General features: G+C 29.1%; 1 protein-coding gene across 4 annotated transcripts in view; it reads right to left on the reverse strand.

The window, feature by feature from the left end:
• The window catches only part of LOC111420511 (modifier of mdg4-like), a 36,210-nt gene that overhangs the window by 8,762 nt on the left and 4,944 nt on the right, over nt 1-22,504 (reverse strand). For 2 of the 4 annotated variants that reach the window (XR_011640642.1, XM_023053522.2), the window contains exons 2-3: nt 14,332-14,694; nt 10,250-10,757 (exon numbers count right to left, since the gene is read on the reverse strand). Coding sequence is in view for 3 of the 4 variants with exons in the window: in XM_023053522.2 (XP_022909290.1) it covers nt 10,250-10,757; nt 14,332-14,691 (868 nt within the window). In the remaining variant the exon portion in view is untranslated. Of the gene's footprint in view, nt 1-3,289; nt 4,188-9,551; nt 9,878-10,249; nt 10,758-14,331; nt 14,695-22,504 lie in introns of those variants that run through there. The other 2 variants (XM_023053521.2, XM_023053523.2) reach the window with 2 other exon arrangements.

Consider the following 22,504-nt stretch of genomic DNA (forward strand, 5'->3'; position numbering starts at 1 on the left):
TGGACATCAGAATCTAACTTTTTTGTAGACTTCCTTAACGATCTATATGTACAGCAGATTAGGAGTTCCAAAACGAACTCCTAAGTGTTAAGTATAGTGAGTATTACAACGAATGCGTTGTCTAAACATCAACCATAAAAGAAAACCCTGCTGTTAGTCATGTTATTCTAGTCAAATATATATTGGACTATGAAAGGCACCAGGGAAGTATTGACTATCAATTTTTCTGTCAATATGTATGATGATTGGCAAAACCATGGCATTATGAGAATGTGGCAGAGATAAAATTATATGGAATGAATTTAACCACAATACCTTAGTCCAGTGTAACAGTTACGGTGACAGGAACATTTCTCTTACAATTAATCAAACGCAAATGACACAGAGACTTTAGTCAAAATGTATCAATCTCTGTGGATACTACTTTTGAGTTGTATCTCTTCATCACCCTGAATCAGGCATTATAGTGTAATTACTAATTACAGATGTATTTGCTATACAAATACAAAGATTACACCATCGTAATTAAGATTGAACAAATTCAGGTCCATAGAACATTTGTTACACAACAAATACTATTTGTACACACGGACACCAAACAATATTAAGGGAGTGAGAGAGACGATATTGAGGAGCACGTCTGTTCTCAAACACGCTCTCAGGATGAGGATCAGCTCAGTGAAGCGACTAGATTTAAAATCCCCTCTTCTTAAATTAGTTATTCTTCAAGAGTTAGAGTATTCAAGACTATTTATAATTCTCAGAGGGTATGTTGAATTATTGAGTTAATAACGGCGTGTCGATCATGATGATATAACTACAGATATAGACCCATTGATAAAGCCCAAAATTGCATGAACGATCTCGGCATAGCCCTCGAGTGATGTTCTGGTATGCTGTTACCTCATTTAGTGATCGGTCTTTATTTTTGGAAAAAATTGCTACAGAGTTTGGGAATAGACATTAGGAGTTAATGATTCCATCAAGATGTGGGTTACTTAACGAGCGGGATATTAAGTAGACTTCTGGAATTCTTTCCTAAACGAATTGTCTCACTTTTTTAGTATTTATAAAAATAAGATGTGTTGAAAATAATTGAAAGTTGATCGACTATTTTTTATTTTAAAATTATGCCAGAAGATTTAACATACAAAGTATTAGACCAGGCAGCTAAAAAGTCTACCACGATACGTAAAAAGAGTTCGTTGTCCAAATATTAAGAAACAAAATGAGAATATTAGTACTGCTTTGGCAACAATAATTCTCTTAACAGAATAACCATGAATTTCTCAGCTTTGGTTACATAAATACATGTTTTGTATTAATGCGTCATTATAAAATTTTGAATCTTTTATATCGATTTAAATTGAAATTTTCTATAATATATGATTTTCGTTTGATACACACTACTATTAAATCATCTATATTTACAACAACAATAACCTTTTACCAAAAATGCTACTTCATGTACACAAAAATAATTATAGAGTTTTGTTACAATTTTGTTACATACATTGCTATGTGTTAAAGAAATTAAGAAAAGCTTAAGTAATAGTAAAGATATCATAATAATTATGAAATTATCTTATTAAAAACAAAAAATAAAAAAATCATAACATTATATAGGAATATTTAGATTTTTTATGTTAGTAACTCTCTCCTTCTCAAATTGTGAAGGATTTGACACATTTTATATTGCTTATAAATATATACCTCACCAAGAAACCTAAGAGGTAAGCCATTTAAAACCTGCAACTGCCGCATTTTTTCTAAATTTTTATTAATTAATATCATAAAAACTAATTAACCAATATTTGATTGTGGGTTATCATTGGATTCGTATATTCTATGATAAATTATTTGGATTAACAAAAAAATCGACATGTTTCGGCTCATGACATCTCGAAGTGGTTTCAAATTAGTTAGGGGAGGGTGCATTTATAACGGGTGCTGTATACAGTGAATTTCACTTAAAATGCAATAAACCAAAATATAGTTCCATAGAAACTAGGGCGTACCTGCGTACTTTGTCCCACATAAAATGTAACATGTTTGAATGTTTCTAGTTCTAGTGACAGTAGTAGGTAGCGCTAGTTAACATAAAATATCCCTATGTTGCATATTTGTATTGAATTAAAACTAGAACTAACACTAGACCTAGAACTACAATTATTAACTCGAATGTTTCTAGTTCTTGGCCTAGTGTTAGTTCTAGTTTTACATTATCACTAGAACTAACACAAGACCTAAAACTAGAATCATTCCGGTTTAGCCGTCTTGAGAAACGTGTGGCTAAACTCGAATGTTTCTAGTTCTGACGTCACCTTTTTCCAAGCAAATCTTTTCCTTTGCAAAACTATCCAATGCCTGTACTATTAAGCTATGTTGCATGTAATGTGGGACAGTACAAGTGCATACTAGTTTCGTAATTATGGTTAATACCTTCATATTTTGCGAGTTATATGAAATTCCCGGTATACCACAGCCTTTAAAAGCATCTTAGGCCCACTTTTACCATCCTCCTGATAAACTATCTAGAGGATAGTTGCTATGGTTACGGCGGTTTTAAGCGCTCTCATTTGCTAAGAGCTGGATTTATCTATCGGATAAATTTATCAGGAGGTGGTAAAAGTGGGCTTTAATCATCTTGTATGGAAATTAAACTTAGCAGTTAACAAAGAATATCGAACACAGACTATTACCGCTGGAGATGGTTTACTGTGGAATACCAGTTAGGATATCAAGAATAAATAGTGTAAGAAACGAAAGAATGTGGGAAATAATAAAAGTGGATAAAAAAAAAATAGATTATACTCAACAAAAACAGCTAATTCCAAAATTTGATTTCCAGTGGGTACTGACAGAAAGCGAGGAAGACCAGAGGTTACCTAGTTAAGCGGAATTCAGAGTACAATGTCGGAGAGAAACGAACAAATGTGTTTTTTTACATTTACTTATACTGGACATTTAATTTTATAGATAAAAATAAACAAATATCAGTTGCTACCATGAAAAGGAGAGAGTTATGTAACACAATCTTACTCACCTAAATCAGAGTTTAATTATTTAACACAACAAAATCATCACCGTTTGTTAATTAACCTTTTCAACCCCGCTTTTAGTACAGATTTATGAAAACTGCTATTTACGAATTTAAAGGTTTAACACATTTTCACACAACATGTCAAATTTATTTACTTATTTAAGGAAAAGAAACTTGTTGGTGTAAAACATTAGTTTTCCATCAATGTGATAATTTACATTAATTTGAATTAAAAAAAATCTAATATTTAATAGGGATGTAAACAACTTTATTCTTAAACAATTTCCATTTGGAATCAACGATCACAATGAAACGCTATGAATTATCTATTTAAATGGCAATACATAAGATTTGTTGACGACTAGCAATAAAATAAATAATACTCCTATCTCAATAATATGAATATAAATAATTCCAAAACATAATTTGTGTTTCATGATTAGCTTACCCCAGAAAAAAAAAATATAAATGAAACTAAAATAAATTCTTTGATATTCGCCGTGTTTAAAAACTAAAACTTAAAGCTATCCTATTAGTTTTATTTTTTTGGTATAACATACATTATGCAAATTTTATTGCAGGTAATATCAAAAATATGAATATAGATTATACAAAAACGTAACAGTTTTGATTATTATTTTTCATATACCAAGTGTCTAATTAAATAATTAACTTAAAAATCGTCTCCGTTTTTAAATAAAATAAGAATCAAATTCGTAACAAAATTAAACTAAATTAGTCTCGAAACACTGTTTTTACGTGACTAGAAATAAAAAATAAAAGAACTAAATTATTATTATAAATAAACATTCTAAGACACCCAGTATACACATCTTTGGTACTACACAAATAAATACTGCAAATACAGATTAGTTGGAGAGAAAAAGATTAAATCACGCATTAACTTGTACTTTTTGTTGCATATCGTACACCTTTTGGAAGTGAAATTTCGCAATGTGTTTTCGTAAACTTTCCGAATTTTTATAAAGCTGTGCGCAAACTATACAGGCGAAAGGACCGGCGTCTTCACCGTGGATATTCTTTTCGTGTGTTCTCAGGTGATCGCGTCTCGAGAAACCCTTCGTGCACTTTTCGCATCTGAACAGATGACTCCTGCTTATTCCGTATTTGGATTCAGTTTTTCCTAAATAAATCCAGCATTAATACGATTGCGTGCCTTTTCACGTTAGAAGCGCGAACGAAAACAAAAAAATGCATGCTGTATTTTAAATAGGGAAAGCTTTTTGGTTCTTACTTGAATTTTAAAATCCATTTTATGTGCAGCATAAAAAATAAAAATATTTAATAGAATAAATTACAAAATATTATTAAATCATATTATTTTACAATTTATATTTTTTAAAATCAATCACATTCCCAAATTGTCGTTATTATTAGTATAAATAAATCTATTACAATTCGTTTTTTTTTTCATTTTAACAATTATTATTGTAATAACATGCATCAATCAGTATGGCTCAAGCTGAATAACATTTTTGTTGAACATCATTATGAAAACATGCAAAATGAAGTTTGTTTTTGTATTTTTGCATGGTTCTTTTTTATATTCATTGAATGTATAAATACGACACATATAATACGAAACTGTTTACATAATTTATAACACAGCACATTGCTTTCTTTGTATATAAAAAATTTATAAAAATTCTTGTTATCATATTGTTAGTTAAATTCGGAGTGAATCTGATCTAAGCATATCTTGTAACCAATTATTCTTGGGTAGTGAATCACATGTTGAATACAGCCAAGATACAAAATTTGCATAGTATTTTGTAGGAATTTTATTGATTTTAATTTAATGGCAAGATATGTATGCTTAATGAATAATCAGATTCTCTTCCCTGTTACATAATGATATGTTAATTATAGTATACGGTGTGAAGAAAAAGAACAACATATTATCATTAATATATAACATTTTGTTAACTATAAAAAAATAATCATGCAATAATATTAATAATATTAGCAAATATGCAGGGTTGATTCTGAGAAATGGCAAATATTTTGATGATAGGTACAGGGAAACAAAATAAGAAAATTGAACCCAAGATATAGAATGATATTTATATTATTTTGGGTATGTATATTTATATATAAGCTTATAGTCTCTAATTTTATGCTTAAACATTTTATAGAATATCAATTTGCGTGGCTAACTTCCGTTTCATATATTGTATATTAACGAGGTTTTAGTTGTTTGAAATAAGTGCAAGGACCATAGAAGTTGTTGACTCTATTCATTTCTATACTGTAATGATAAGATCAATACTTTTGAATCTGATACAGATTCAGATACAGTTCAAACTAATTAGGAAGCTGAACACACAATGTTACTATGAAAAAGCAAGTTGGGACCTGAGAAATTCTATAGGATATCTGGAAACATTTTCTTGTTGAATTAACCTACGAAACACAAGTCATCCATCAAAGATAGGAGAATCTATTATTAAATGTTGGAGCTTTTGATGAAGATCAAATATTAAATTTATTGGAAAAGTTTAACTTTTATGTATGGACATTCCTTTTTCATACAACACGCCTGGACATCTGGCCTCACAGACTCCTACATATGAGGGGACACATTGACAGAAATTACTAACAAATTGGTCTAGTGTTATTTTCAATCTTCTTCAAAATGAGATTTAAACTTATATTAGTTTTTTTAGACTTTATAAAGTAATAATAGGAAGGGAATTCTAATTCGAAGAAACTGAAAATTACAAAAGGTCTGTGAGGCTCTTTGTTACAGTTAAAGGTAATTTTATCTTGTCTACTGATCTGAACGTTATTCATCATGTGTGCCTGAACCTGGTTGTGCTCGAAATTCATCCTCAAGCGGACGGTATTTCTGTCAATCAATAACTCAAAACATTGCAGTAAAGCAATAATTTGCAAATCAATGACAAAATTAAATGTATTTCAATAATTCTTTTATTTTATTAGTTTTTGGAACACAATTTTGATCTATACCATTTACGCTCTGATTTTAGCTACGTTTTGTCTCTATGTGTTTTTAATCAACTTAATTATCACAACAACATTTTTCCTAACATACATGAAAACAACTATTAACTTTCAGTATTTCGATCGAGAGAATCTTATTGGAAGTGCCTTAATTTTTTATGATTGCAGTAAGGATGTTTATCATAATATTTTGTTGTTTAAATTACTGATATGAAATATACAGGGTGATTCAAAAAACCGCTGACAGACTTCTAGGGCAGGTAATACATCAAAAATTAAGATGAAAAGTCTTAATATACATGGGGTCGCAAATGCCTCCTTAACGAGATAAAGCGGGTCAAAGTTACTTTAAAATTAAAAATTATCTGCAATAAAAAGCCCTTTTTTAAAAATATTGTCTATGCCATTACTAATTTTGTCAAACGGGCAGTATTTTCGTGTAAAGTGATCAATTATCTATCAATTGGTCTGTTACAAAACTTTAATAAAAGCAATAGTTTTTAAGAAAAACAAGTTTGTAGAAAATGTGTTAATCCAACCAAAAACTGTTGCTTTAATCAATGTTTTGTAAGAGACCAATTGATAGATAATTGATCACTTTACACGAAAATACTGCCCATTTGACAAAATTAGCAGTGGCGTTGAAAATATTTTTAAAAAAGGGCTTTTTATTGCAGATAATGTTTAATTTTAAAGAAACTTTGTCCCGCTATATCTCGTTAAGGAGGCATTTGCGACACCATGTATATCAAGACTTTTCATCTTAATTTTTGATGTATTACCTGTCCTAGAAGTCTGTCAGCGGTTTTTTGAATCATCCTGTATATAGGCAGTTAGTGCAAAACGGATATTTTGGGTTGGGTTGAGTAAATTGATTTACTATTCTTTTCATCTTTGGATGATTTCTATGCTGCATCTTCGTTTATGTCCTTATGTAACTTAGAACCTTTTCTTTTCATTGTATTGACATTTTCATATTTTTGAAAATATTCAAATATTCACATTGTTTTTTATGTATTCCCACATCATCTCTTGATGTAGCAGGTCACTTTTAGGCACACAGATTTACATTATATCATTATAATGTTCATATAGAAGGTAGACAAGCTTTTGTATATAGATTAATTATCCATAGTATGGTTTAACTTGGGTTTGCCCGGTATCACATTCAACTGTATACAAATAACAAAGAAATGAATTTTTAGCCAGGTATAAGATAAAGTGTGAAGGAAATACTTTAAGAAATTCTTATAATTCGTTTATGGAAAGTATACAAAATAAAAATCTTCATTCAATACCTCTGAAATATTACCATCAATAATTATAGCCAAACATGAAAGCGTTCTATTGTTTAACAGAAAATTAAAGACTTCAAACATTTAAAAAGTACAAACAATTATAAGATAAAACTTAGATTACTAAAATAAAAGGAGCTAACTTAGAGAGCTGTATTCATTTTCAAAATATTTTAAGATCTCCGAATTTACCCTGCATAATAATTAATTTTTGTAATGGTTTAAAATAATAAACATGTTCAAAGGGTTGAAAAATGTTTTAGGTTGTTGAAATGTGCAAACCCAAAATTGAAATGATTCCATTTCTAATCTTAAAAATATATTTTTTTAATTTAAAATTTAATATAAATGTATATAATTTAATTTTATATTCTTATGCTTTATCACTATATTTAAAAATATTTATATTATAAATTTTTTATAAATTTCAATCGCCGGTTTCGGTAAATTCGCCATCATTAGGAGTCTTGTCGGTTTTCCAAAAATTATTTTGATTAACTAGTAGAATACTCTGTCAAATATAAAATTTACATTTTTGTTAAAAATGTTACTTCAAAATCAAAAATATTTAGTAAATTCATGCGGTGTAGCGTAAATAACACTTAAAGAAATAATTATATAATTATATATATAATTATAATTGTTCTAAGTCCCTGTTGATGTCAATAAGAGACAAATCTGATTGTTTTCTATTGGGTTCGTTTGTGAAAATATATCGGAGTTGAATAACTTTTTTAATATTTTATATATTCTTTTTGCATTTTACTTTTACTATGCGGTAGTAAGATATAGTAAATGTCCAAACAAAACCATTGAATTCTAATATACAGTGGATTTTCTAATTCAAACTTCTATAATGGATGATAAAGTATGAGCAAATTACTGTATGATTCAAAGTGATCACGACAAAGCCAGCGAACAAGATTAAAGTTTCGTCACCGACGAGTCAGACGACGACAAAAGAGATGTTTTTCCCAAAAATGTAAGGACTAAGAGTTATAATTGAGTATGCAATACCTGGGCCTAAAGGAGACGACAAAAAATTCTTTAACGTCAGTAGATACTTGGAATTGCATGATCACTAATAATATATTGGATTTGATTGTAATGTATACTAACATATACACTGGAGTAATCAAATCAGCGCATCTAAATATACATGATTTATGGTCAAAAGATGGTTTAGGAATGGGTCTGTTCATCTCCTGTGTGTCCAGGAAGAGTTTTTTCGTTTCTGCTAAGGTGTCTTCTTTCAAAATTACAGGAAAATATGTAAAAATGAAATGTAATAGGAGAATACATAATGACTGATGAAAAATTAGAACCATTTCGTGAAAGATTTAAGATGGAGTTAAGAAATTATTTATACAAGCAATTTTGAAGTTAGGTAATGAAATAAGGTGTAGTGGGGACAAGAACGGAACGCCTCAGCAAGATGGAGTAAAGTAGCTTTACTTATGTAGATTTGTCCAATAATTAATAAGCCTATTAAAAATAATAGGAATTAATCTCACAGATTTATTAATTAGATGAATTAAAATATAAATGAAAATAGATATTACAGTTATTTCTATCAAGTATTGTCATCACATCTCAGCAGACTTATTTGCTTTACCAGATGTGGGAACGAAATTTTAGTATTATATCTCCAATCAAACAAAATTTGATTAAAATGGAGAAGTTACATGTCACGCTGTAATATCTCTTCCAGTTTGGGAACTATTTTCAATTTTCTGTTTTCAAATTTTTATTTAAATTACTTTTTCATTTAGTTTTTTACAAGAACTATGTTACTCGCCAATATGAAGTTATCTTTCAATTTTCGTTTGATTAGCTTCACAATCTGAATCTTCTAAAAACATCCTTGGTGCTTTGTTGTTTAATACAAAATTATATTTGCTAAATTCAATGGTATTTGTATGATTTACTAAATTAAGAATTAAGGAATGTAAGTATTAAACCTAACAATTCATGAAAATCATCATCAGCAATATAACTTAAGAGTTTTGTTTGCTCTCCCCCATAAAATTTGCATTTGGTAATTTGTAAATTTTTTGTATTTTCTTTTGATTGTGCTTAGTTTTTAAATTGACCCTCAAAGAGATAAAAATTTCTATATAAACTAGAATGCTGTAATGATCAATTGAAGTTCGAATTAGAGAAATTCCTCTGTACCTATATCTTTAAAGATTTCATAATAATACATCTTTAATATTCAACAAAACCAATCAAAATACACTCAGTATATTTAAAAAATTAGAAATGGAACATTTAGTAACCTTTAAATAAAATAAGTCATTTAAATTTGCATATTAATGAAACTTAACTATAAATCACTCTTGAACTCATGCAATATGTCGTATACTCGATTTAGGTCGTTGGCCATTCTTGATACGTTTGTGTATTGTAATTAGATGGGTTGAAAGACTGTTAGCGGTTTTAAACAGTTTATGACAGATGTCACAGGGCATCTGTTGATTTGGAAAGTGAACGTCGTACATGTGCCGTTTGATGCTCCTCTTACGCATCAATTTACCGCATGCGACGCAGCTCGCTGTAAAAATCACACTCACAACACTCTTTTTTAACAACCTATAAATTAGTGAATTAGTACTTACCATGCAACGAAAAAAAAAATAATAATTATGGCACTATTTACACCGCAACAAAAACAAAACAGAATATAAAAACCGAATCATACAATAAGAAGCAAATAACTTCTTTAAAAAAATATACATGTATATATAATTTTGTGTAATAAAAATAATGGTTAAATAAAAGTGAAAATATTTGTTTTAAGAAGCAAAATAAGCCACAAAATGCAGTAAATCTCTAATAAATTCTAACAAGCTACAAATGCAAACAACAACAAATAAAAGTAAAAAAATCATTTTCTACCAAATTCTAAAATAAAAAATAAACTTACCATGATCTTGTAAACTACCATCCCCCATCGAGTTATTAAATGAAGCACTCGAATCATAAAGAGGCTCCTTTTTAATATTCACCCCCGTATCTTTTTCATAACATTGCGGTTGATCCATTTTCGCAGGCATTTCAATGTATTCCGTTTCTTCATCATTTGTTAATTGACAAGCATCATTGACGTCGGTTAACGAGGAGGACATTTTAAGCGGAATAGGCGTGCTCGTCGCATCTTGTTTAAACTTCTTAAAACTGCTGTTGTTATTGGAGGTGGCGACGGAGGCGGTTGATGAAATGTTGGTGGCGGTCGTGGGCGTTTGTTTAAAAAGTCGTTTCACGTTTGAAGGAGGAACTATCGCCTTTTGTTGGGGCGGCGAGGGAACTTCGGGCGGATATTGGGGCATCAAGACGGCGCTATCGGACTCCATTAATTGAGTGTAGTCCTGATCATCATCGTCGTTATCACAGATAGAGTCCGTTTTGTCATCTTTCTTGGATGAAGTATCACTCTAATTAAAATTAAAAATTAATACAAATATTTTAATGAATAATAAGTCAAAGTCAAAGAAAATGCTGTAAATGTTATGGTAAAGAAAAAGAAAAGTTTTAAAATTGTTTTCTATAAAATTGATGGATGTTAAAATCAGTAATGATTCATTCATTGCATTTACAACTAATTGTTATATGTATAGGACTAACTTTTTTAACACCTGAATGGCATGTATAATTTGAGTATGCTGAATTCAAAGATGTCGTTTATTTCTCAAAGTTTTAATAGCAGTGGCTAACAAATACATCCTTATTTCAAAACAATATCTGATAGTAACTGCGATTGCTATAGCCTATTTTTTATAAACATTGTAAATTTGACATAGTTATTATGTAAAAGTCTGCTTTGCGACTGTTATTTTCAACATCGTATAACTGGAGATCCATTATTTAAGCCATTTTGTCATAATTAGTTTATAAAATATGACAATATCAGCTGATTAAATAAGAATTAGACTATATAATTCTGTTAAGAATTTTTGTGACCTTGGCTGCACGATCTCCATATTTGTCTTAATATAGAGAGTGATCTGAGTCTCGATTTGGTGTTTATTTAAAAAAAGTTAAAACGTTGAAGTCCATTACCATACCAAGGAATCGTTTCGAAGAGACATTGTACGTTAAGATATTTTCAACAGTAAAAGATCGCTGTTTAGTACAATGTAAGAATGAAAAACGAATAAATTTGTAATATTTTTGACACGCAACGTAGGATGGATATGCAAAGAAACGAATAGAAGAAAGATAAACCAAAAGATTAAAAGTTAAAAGATTAAGAATCTTTACAAATCGATCTTGTTTCCTAAATTTTTATTATACTTAGAAGTTTAAGTATAATAAGAAACGAGCGTTGCGCTGGAATAGTATAGAAATGAAGGAGATTAACCGATTTCACAAGGCTCCTTATGAATGTCAGTTCCAGGAAGGAAGTAGGTATTTATTAAACAACAGATATAGTTCATGGAAAAAATTTTCAATCTTGTGTCTATGCTGATCAAATACAGAATAACAACTTGACATGTAATTATCTTACATATAAATCAAATAAAGCAATATCGGTAAGTTATTTGTTTAAGATTTTTTGCAACTGAAGAAATAACTAAGAAACTTAAAATCATGCGATTAATTCTTAAATCGCCTTGTTATCACGTTGTGAATTCATAATCTATATATAAAATATAAAAGAAGAATATGTCAGTGTAACACAATTAATATATGGCTGTAAAAAAGTACGGTACTAACTATAGTTCGATATCAACCAGTTTACTACTTCCAGCAATTATATCCACATAACTTTACAATCTGTATCCGACATTTCAAGGTATTTGCTTCTGATTGATCAGAAATTCCACAAATGTTAAATTTAAATAATAATTATTATGAAATCATAAATTGTAGTAGATTGAATTGCAAAATGGATGAAATTCGATGTACCTACATTAGTGGAAGACTAACAGTCAAATGCAGAATGGATCAATTGATTGTAGATAGTGGGCTGACCAATATTAAGTTCTACTACTTCAGAACCTATTTTGCAATTTACAAGTGGTCGCTCCAGATCTTTTTCAACAAGACAAATCAACGTTATTTGCCGTAAATGTTTTATTCATTTTGTTTTGACGGAATTAAAAAGTTTTTAAGTTTTCATGCTAACTGTATTTAACTATACACAATAAATCTATATAGTACTTGTATTTCCTGTATTTCTATTCGTGTCAGAATAATGGTTAAGAATCAAGATCTACTGAAGAAGTTAAGTTAGATGTGAATGTGCAGAAATTCACATCTTTCTGTATTTTTACTGTTATTTATTAATTCTAAGTATTTTACCTGTGTAGTGTATTAAAGTTATATTGTTATTTCTTTGCTCTCACGTAAGCTCAATGACCTTTTCGGACTTTAAGTAATGAAAGGAGGACAAACAGGTAATCCATTATAATAGGCATAATCAGCTAAATATAGAGCAGCATGAATATTTTGTGTTGCAATTCTTTATCAGTTATTGTCTATAGGCAACTTTATGTGATCACTTATCAAAGTTGACAGTGGACATTTGTATACGATAATAATCGATCACTTTTGGTATATTTATAACAATTACGTTCTCAAGATAAATCAAAGTTAATTTAGTATTTCTCTATATTTTGTACAAGAGAGAACCTTTGAAGGAAAACTGAGAAAAGTCTACATCCCTTATGAATATTAATGTCAGAGTTTTAGCTCGAATGGATTTTTTAGCATTAAGCAATTGAACACCATTTACAATTATTTTAAGAAATAATTTTGCGATACATTTCGTATTTACACCCAGATTTAGCAAACTTCGAAATCGACTTAGTAGTTACATGTTTCTAAAATTCCAAATTACAGTTGTTTTATTTCCATGTAAAAACCACATCTGTTAACGCATGATCTGTTGAATGATTTGAAGAAAAATTGAAACTTTCAAAAGCGAAAATAAGTAGAATGATGCCGTGTATTATACGACCGGAAGAGATTTCTAGTGTAAAAAAGGACCTTGCACCGTTTTATAATACAAAAGAGAATTGTTTATTTTATTGTTAGGAAACTTTCAAAGCAGAGTTGACATCAATTTTTGATATAACTTGAAGTAGAAACATGACAATATTCTCAAAATTTAAATCTGCATGATTTCGTTACGCAAAATATCAAAACCTAATAATAGAAAACGGCAATCAGCACGAGTTCAACATACTCAAATTAAGTTAGATTTATTAGGAATATACTCTATAATGTTAGTAAGGTCACTTTATTAAGGAAATGATGCTAATTGAAATTAAAATCCAGGAAAACATTTAATATCTTTAAACAGTTAATGATTAAAATAACTTGGAATGAGAAATTTATCTAAAACTGTACTAAATAAAGAATTTGACTTGTAATCAACCATTGTTAAACATTTAACAAAGAATTTGATAAATTTGTTTGAAAGGTTTTAATTTTCTTTTTTTGATAAAATTCTTGTGATTCATTTAGAAAAAATACCAGAAAATATTGAAATTTCTAACAAATGACTAACAACTTTCTTGTGATTATCAACAAATGACGATTAAAAGCTGTTAATTACTTTCAAAATTAATTAAAACCATGTCTAATTATCAAAGACAAATGATTAATTATTAATTACATACAGTTTAAAATTAATTATAAATCAATTATATCTTTCTCTTCATGATATTTAATATTAGTTAAGTTTAATTATCGTCATTTCAACGCGATAAGACCCTAGTTTACTTTACACTATACCTAACAATCTCATTGATAACAATGTAAACTTTTCGTTCAGTTAAACAATAATCTCTTACGTAAATAAACCGTTTTAAGTCTTCAAAATTATAAAGAGAAAGGACAGAGTCTTTTCGAACTTATTTTCTCAGGATTATTATTCATTACCAGTTTATTTTAAAAATCATTTCATAATAATTATTATTCATCAACTTCACTACAAACTTTCACATTCTATTTTTTTAATTGAAAAAAATAAATGTTTTTGTACACATTTTTTATACTTACAGAATCATCACCCGTTAATCCCTTAACTTGTAACAGTTCCGCAGTCCTAAGAAACGCCGATAAATTCTCCCTTAACACGTTCACTTCACCCAAATACATAAATTCCAAAATGTCCTTCATATTACCAAACGAAACGTCCTTGAGTATTACGATTGGATGCTTACACGGATTGATTCTGAATAATTGTTTAAAATACGGACTACATATTGATAGGACGATTTTGTGTGCCTGCAGAAAGTGTCCTTCAACGGCCAGTGTCACGTCCACCATATCATTTGCTTCTAATAAATCGTGAAAACCAGCCGTTATGTTCGAATGGAAATTTGTCCATCGTAATGAAAATTGTTCACTTGTAGCCATTTTCTAAAGGACAAAAAAATTATAATGTTAGTAACAAGATCTTTATGATTTCTGTAAAACTGTAAATATTACATATTACAAAGATCATCTAACTAAAAAGTCGTTAAAAAGGAATTATATTTAATTCTTTTGGGTTTTTTTTGCTGGCAAAGTGAAAATCGAAATTAAAATGCAATATAATCCGTTGCAGAGGTCAACAAACAAATTTGCATCCAACTTCGATTTTCGAAAGTAGTTTTTAAATATTGAACTTTGCGTTTGTAGAACTATTCGCTTTATTTATTGAAACTTTCTTCTTTTTTACATTTTAATTTGTCGAAAGGGTCGAAAGCACCATGTTTTTAAATAAAACCACCGGTAGTATTACAACTCGTTATAAATTCTTGTTGTTAGTGAATTGTTTGCTTTCTTGTAACAATATAAATACAAATTGATAAAGTGTTTTAACATATTAATACGCATTTTTAAACTGTTCTAACAACTTTCAAGAAAATAGTTTTATCAACACATCTGTAATAAAAGATATGAATGAGACGTAAGATTTTATATCACCGGTGGGCATATCCAACCAGTAAACTAACTTTTTATTCTACTCTTTTTTTAAAGCTGCTCTTCTTAATCATTGGCCAAATCTTTTTTTGAAAAAAAAAAAAAGTATTTTATTGAGGCATCAAAGTAAAATCTACGGGCTGTAGAAAGGATGTCACAGTAGCTTGAAGATTTCTTGTAGATCAAATCTAACAGTAAATATACAGGTGTCGATTATAAACTAATATAGAATTAAAACTTATCTTTGAATGTATATCGAGACGACACAATACTAATACGACGAATAATTTCATATCAACGATATTACTCAAAATATAAATACATGGATCGGTTGTAATCGAAGACGGTTTAGAGAAGAAGCGGAGACGGAAGTACAAAATATATATATCTGATTAATTGTTCAAGGAGGTATCTTTTAACCTGGATGTAATTAACAAGGAACAGTATAGAAAATACCAAGCCTGAAGTATAGCTTCCTGAATAAAACAATAGAGATGTCTATCCTGGATCTCAACACCAAAATTTCTGCTTATGAAGAATCTTCGGAACAAAATAAAGAAGTTTTTTTTTGATAAAGAGCCATGGCAATTTGTCATTCTGCAAAAATCATTGTAAAATTGACTTTTGTTGTTTATATAGGATTATTTAGGTCTTAATCGGTAAACCTTTTCATGCTTTTCCTACTGCAGAGTATTTCAGGAGGAATGGTGATTATTTTCACCAAAAGCAAGCGTATTGAAGATGAATAACAAGACCCAAACTCTGAATTCGTTAGTTTTAACTATACTCCAAGCATCTTAATATAAATATCATCTTTATTAATAAATAAACTACCGCTTTTAGTTAACAAAATACATTGAATCTTGTCAGGGTTGACCAAAAGAGCATGTCATAAGTGACATAAATCCTTCGTTATTTTATCACAAGCCAGAAAATCGAAATAAAGTTAGGAATCATAAGCATAAAGATGATAAGAACAATACTTTAACTTTGAAAACAAATTGCTGGTATACATTGTAAATAAGATAGGACCAAGGATAGATCCCACGGAACACCAACAATCAATTTCGTTCACTTGCGTTCTTTCAGATAGATAACTTCTAAACAAAGAAACAGCACAATCGGACACACCAACAAATTTAAGATTAGCCAATAAAATGCCGTGATACACAAGCATAGTAGATCTATCAGCATCAAGACCTCTATATATATCATCAGTTAAGTCAAGAAGCACTTTGGAACAGCTATACTGCCTACTTAAACCAGATTATTTGTCAGGTAGTATATTAAAAGATCTTAATTGATTCGCCATAATATTCTCCAACACTTTAGGCAAAACCTGAAGAATGGTAAAGTTTAATTTTAGGAAGAAGAGTCACCACACCACATTTCCATGCTTTAGGATAAACCAACATTCTCAAACAAATGTTAAAAATATAACAAAAAACATTCAATATACGACGGTCAACACAACCTTACCATATTTAGAGAAATGTGAGGAAAAATGAGGATTCTGGCTTAATAACATCAGCTACAGATTTACAAAAAATAAGTTGATACTATCAGAGTCAGCCGCGTGGGGAGGTAAATCAAAATACAGCTTCGTTCAATAAAATCTCTTTTCTAACGACGAATAGGACCCGTAAGAAAATTACATAACCTCTTATAATAATAAAAACGTAGAGGTTTATCGTTTTCCTAGAATGCTTTACAGCACAGTCTCGTGCTTTAATAAATATAACTAACTTCTAACGTAAAAGGTGTTATCTTTTTTTAAAATTAATTTGATGATGTATGATGTATTTTTGGTATACTTATTTATATACTTGCTATGATAGCCATATGTATCATGATAGTTTCAATACATTATTAATTTGAGGTACAATAACGAGCGGTTACAATCGAGGTCATCAAACAGCTATAATCAAACAGTTTAATCAATACCCATAATATATTTATGTAAATCATGTTAATTATTTAAGACTTATATTTAACTCATTAGCATACACCATGTTAACGATAAGTCAACTTACGAAACTAAAACATTAAATATCTAAAAATTTGGTCTATTTCCGGGTCCACGTTTATTAGGCTTTTTAGTTTAAATCCGACAGAAAACATACTGATGCAATTTTACACAATGTATTTGCGACATTCTGTATATTTTCTATGGTGATCGCTACGAAATTTATTGCTCAAAATAGGGGATATAATTAGTTCATTTGTAATCATTTTGTGATCATTTTTTTTGTAATTTTTAAGTGTAAAAGAATCCACTTTTGACACAATTATACTATGAATCACTAGGAGCAACTAATGTCAAGTTTATACAGTATTTACAGAGAATTCTAATTTATTTTTGGCATACAGACCGGCAATTTGACGTGTTGTAAACCAAGTTTCCTTATCGAAAGGTCCGAAAAGTTAGTAATAGTATTAGGCGGCTGATACAGCAGAAAGTGTAAGAAATTTAGAGATTTATTACCACGTTTTAGTATTTCGCGTAAACCTGTAATTTATGTGTTTATCGTTTATTTATAGGAGTTTTGGGAGGTTCAGATTGTACTGCGAACTGGCTGCATTTTTTTAACTTTTTTTATGAAAGGGATAATTGCTAAAAAGAAACGTTTTTACACTAAATGCATTTCCAATACTAATAGGTTTCTAAAAATACATATATTAATAACAGTTTATTCATGTAAATGTGTATTTAAATTTAAGCCCTTTCTCTATATTAATTAATTTACACAAATAATATTAAGTTATTCGTAATTTTTCCACATCATAATAAGGAATAAACCAAAGTTGCTAGCTGTATCGATAAAAGAATCGAGATATTCTTGAAAAATCACTTTTTTTCAGTTTTGTTATAAGGAATGCTTATAAATTAAAATGTCTCTCTACGGACGATAAAAATTAAAAAGTTTAATTTTATTATGCCATCAATTTATGGATTTCATGCGGTTGTCCAAAAAATGTTGTGTATCTGTTTCGATTTATCGTAAACGATCTCGAAATTTTATTATTTTGGTCAAAAGTGGCCAAGGCTACAACCTTTTTTTAAGCGACTAAGAGATAAAATTTTGGGACTTTATATACAGGAATTACTACTAAACCGTCAGGAAACCATGTTCTACTTTTAATTCTGAACAAAATTTCTAAGAGCAATTTTTTTCTAAAAGCCATATATCCTATAAACTTTCTTTTAACAATTAACGTGTTACATGGAGTCAAATAGACGCAATTTTATTAAGCGCACGTATTAATCTAACATTTAGAGAGCAGGTTTAAGCGTAGTGTTATAAAGTTTTTTTTATATTTCTAGTGTGTGTTGATGGTTTTGAAATTTAACATTTAATAAAGAAGTTTTTCAAAGTAACACCAATACATTTTAACTCCCGACCAATGATGTGATTATTAAATCTGCAGATACTAAAGGAATATTGTTTATAACACTAAAACAAGCCATAAAAAACGTAAAAAGGAACTTTTTGCTATCTCTAGCTTGCCAGAGCAAACTGAACTTTGTGGATGACGGTTACAGAAGGGTTCATGAAGCTACTTTGAAAAACGTAGTTATTTAACTGGGTATTTAAGGAAGTTTTAACGGATGGTGGGCGGAGGCATGAGGCCAACAACCTCAACTTGTAGAAACAAAACAGTTACGAAATCTAAACAGCCTCAGAATGTTAGGACAGACGCCAGTAGACGACTCCAGCAATGAAAAAAAGGACAATGATTTAAGGATAGGTACATGAAACGTAAGAATCATACTACAGTCTAGAAAGATTATGGAGATTGGAGGTAAAGTGCTAAAATATAGGATATTGTGGCACTCTAGGTAATTAGGTAGAAAAGTCAATGACAAGTAGATATGGAAAATTTTTCAATATTCCACAGTGGAAGACCAGATGAGGCAGATTATGTAACGGGTTTCCATGTCTTTAGTACGATTAGAAGGTCTACTTCATCCCGGTAAATAAGAGAATAAGTATCATTCGGCTAAACGAAAGATTAATAATTTAACTATTGTAAGTGTGTGCGTCCACAGAAGAAAGTGATGATAACGAAAAGGGCGTTTTCTATGATAAACTGGAGAAGGTATGCGAGGCAATATGATTTGCTGATGGTAGTGGGCGACTTTAATGCAAGGATAAGTAAAGAATCATACACAACAGAAGTAGCTGGAAAATTATCTCTGCATGATGAAACAAGTCTGAACAGAAAGAAACTGTGCCAAATGGTTAACGCCATTGCAATGAAGAGCACAGACTTCTAAAGAAAGGACATTTATAAAGGTACCTGGAAGGTTTCAGAAACAACCAGGACAAATCAAATTGATCATGTTCTCATAACAAAGAGACGCATCTCATCAATAATAAATGTGCGAACACGCAGAGGCGAAAATTCTGATGGTGATCATTTCTTGGTAAAAACAATTCTAAAAGCATAATGAATTTTTTTAATTAAAAACAATTCTTATAATTTATAAAAAGATATTTCATTAGATTCTCCAATATGGAATCAACTCGTTTAACTTTTAATTTATTTCAAATAAAATAAAATTTATTAAATTATTTTGTCTTTAAAGACCCTTTTATTAACTCTAAAAACAAATAATAATCAAATAACGATGAAAATATCAGTTAATAAATCGTTAAAATCCCATTTAACAAATCGTAATTTATTTTACGACATAAACAAAGATATGAGACTTTCATTGGCGGTTTCTAGCCACGTCATATGTTTACAAACAAAATATGTCTGCGAATTTCAATACTAAATTGGAGCGAAAATGAAATAGATTTAATCGAATTAAGATAAAGATAAATTTAAGTTTAAGTCTAAGAAAGTGTCTAAGTATCGTGAGGTTGTATTTTTTTTTCAATGTTCTAGTAATCTCCTACTGTTCTAACGACTATTTAACTAGGTAGCATACTTTTAGATAAGGTTTAATTATACTTCTGCATCTTCTTGTATGACTCGCTATTAGAAAACATGCTTGTTCAACTGCAGCGATTTATAATATGCATTTCAACACTGACATTTTTTGGACTAAATACAATTTTAAATATGGGGATAAAAAAAGGTATAAATGCATTATTTTTAATTTTCTTCTATTTTCAAATATAGTATGCAAGTGCATTAAAATAATCTTTCATATTGATATTATTAACATCAAGAAACTTATTTTTATGTAAATATCTAATTAAAAGTAATTAATAATTAAAATACTAATTGCTTTTATTACTTTCACAAATGGATTAACTGCACCAATACAGAATCCTTTTAGAGACCGTTGATCGAACCATCGTTCGTTAAAACTACCGGATATCCGCTGCAGAATATTTAAGTAAAATTATAGTTATCAGAAGGTTGATGTTTTAATTAAACTAAATGTTAATTAATTAAAATTAATAATTGCTGTTGATGTTATTGTTCTATAATATAATATGGTATTATTATGTTGTAAGTACAATTCCATAAATGTTAGAATAAATATATATTTGAATACATTAATGTGGTGGCTTCTTCATATGTAACTTTAGAGATAATTCTTAAACTGAATTATTCTTATTATTATTATTGTATTATATCAGTTAAGTCTATATAATAAAAATTGATTAGTTTAATTGTTTCTTTGTAATATAAAATATCAAATAAAAGAAATATTTTAAAGAATTTTTCCTAAAATACGTAACGTAATGTGGTAACATACTTAAAAGATAAAAGTGTTATACAATAACGGTTAGATAGTTCACGCTTGCTGTTTAGAATTTCAGGTAATTAATACAATACATATTTCCTACAAGGAAGTAAAAGTATCAGAAATCTTTCTCTAATCTAACAGCTCATTATTGAGGAATGTATAAAAAATGAAATTGTGTTGTTTATTATTAAACCATAAAAATAGTAAAAATTAAAAAAATATTAAAGCTTTATAATAGAATCATTTGATTTTCCTCTAAATAATAAAATTATGAGACTTAATCGGATTAAGTTTATGTATTATATCAAGGTTATTAATAATTGTTTATTAATGATAATTATTAATTAATATTTAATACATTGTTAGAATTTTATTAAAACAAAAAAACATAGGTTCTTTTTGGAATAAAATATAGGTTTCTTAATATCACGTCGAAAATTTTACAATTAGTAATTACGAACATTCTAAAATTTTCTATGCTTACGAGACAGAAAAAATATTAAACTAACTCACACCATTTAACTATTAATTCTACAACTTCGACCTTTCGTTAAAAGAATCTATCTGCTGAATAAAAATACCTTTAAATTTTTATTTTTAGTTAATTTCAATTCAAAGTCATAATTATTAGGCATTCATTAATTTTACTATCTTTCATGGTATTTCAATGAATGTTCTCGTACATTCGAGATATGTAATAAAAATAGCACCTTTTAAAAACATTATTAAGCCATTTGACGCTAAGAGTCAATAGCGAAGCTATGTATTTAGTATTAACCTTCAAAACAAAAATGCTTCCCTCACTATTAAACACATTTGACATAAAACACTTCAAAGTTAATCTTTTATTCATGTTTTAAAAGCACTTCTTAAAAGTCGTTACGAACAACTTAAATCGAGCAAAACCTTTTATGTAAAATCTTTAGATTTCAGATCTTACTGTCTAACTATTAATCATGAACTGTAATAGTGTAAGCCACCTCATAAATCAATATATTGAAATATATATTCATTCTAACATTTATGGAATTGTATTTACAACATAATAATACCATATTGTTAACCACAAGAACTAAGGAGTATTTCAAAATTTTAATCTTCAACTCTTAGATAAATTCAAAGCGAATAACTAAAAATGATATCTCTTAACATTAATATTTTAAAATCTCTGCAGGATTTTAGTTGTTTCCAATGTAATATGTTGCGTTGGGTGGACGTGTCATAGTCAAGAGTATTAACACATTTACGGCCAACACACTGTTTTAAATAAATTTTCTTTCACTTATCATTGGCCAAATGAGTATTTTATCTGAAAATGCAAGTCTAGACAAGTCTTGATATCGGAGTGGTTAGTGTCTGCTATTATATTGCAGTGTATTGTTGAATTTTGATACGTTATCAGTAGTGTTGTGAATCTTGAAATAAATACTTACGTTAATCAAAATGAATTAGGGGCGACCCTAGAAAACTGTGAGAATGAGTTAGGAAACGATAATGATAGCATAAATGAATAAATAATGACCTAAAGCAAACCTTTTACCCACTCTATTTCGG

The sequence above is a fragment of the Onthophagus taurus genome, chromosome 1 (assembly GCF_036711975.1).
Source record: "Onthophagus taurus isolate NC chromosome 1, IU_Otau_3.0, whole genome shotgun sequence".
NCBI lineage: Eukaryota > Metazoa > Arthropoda > Insecta > Coleoptera > Scarabaeidae > Onthophagus > Onthophagus taurus.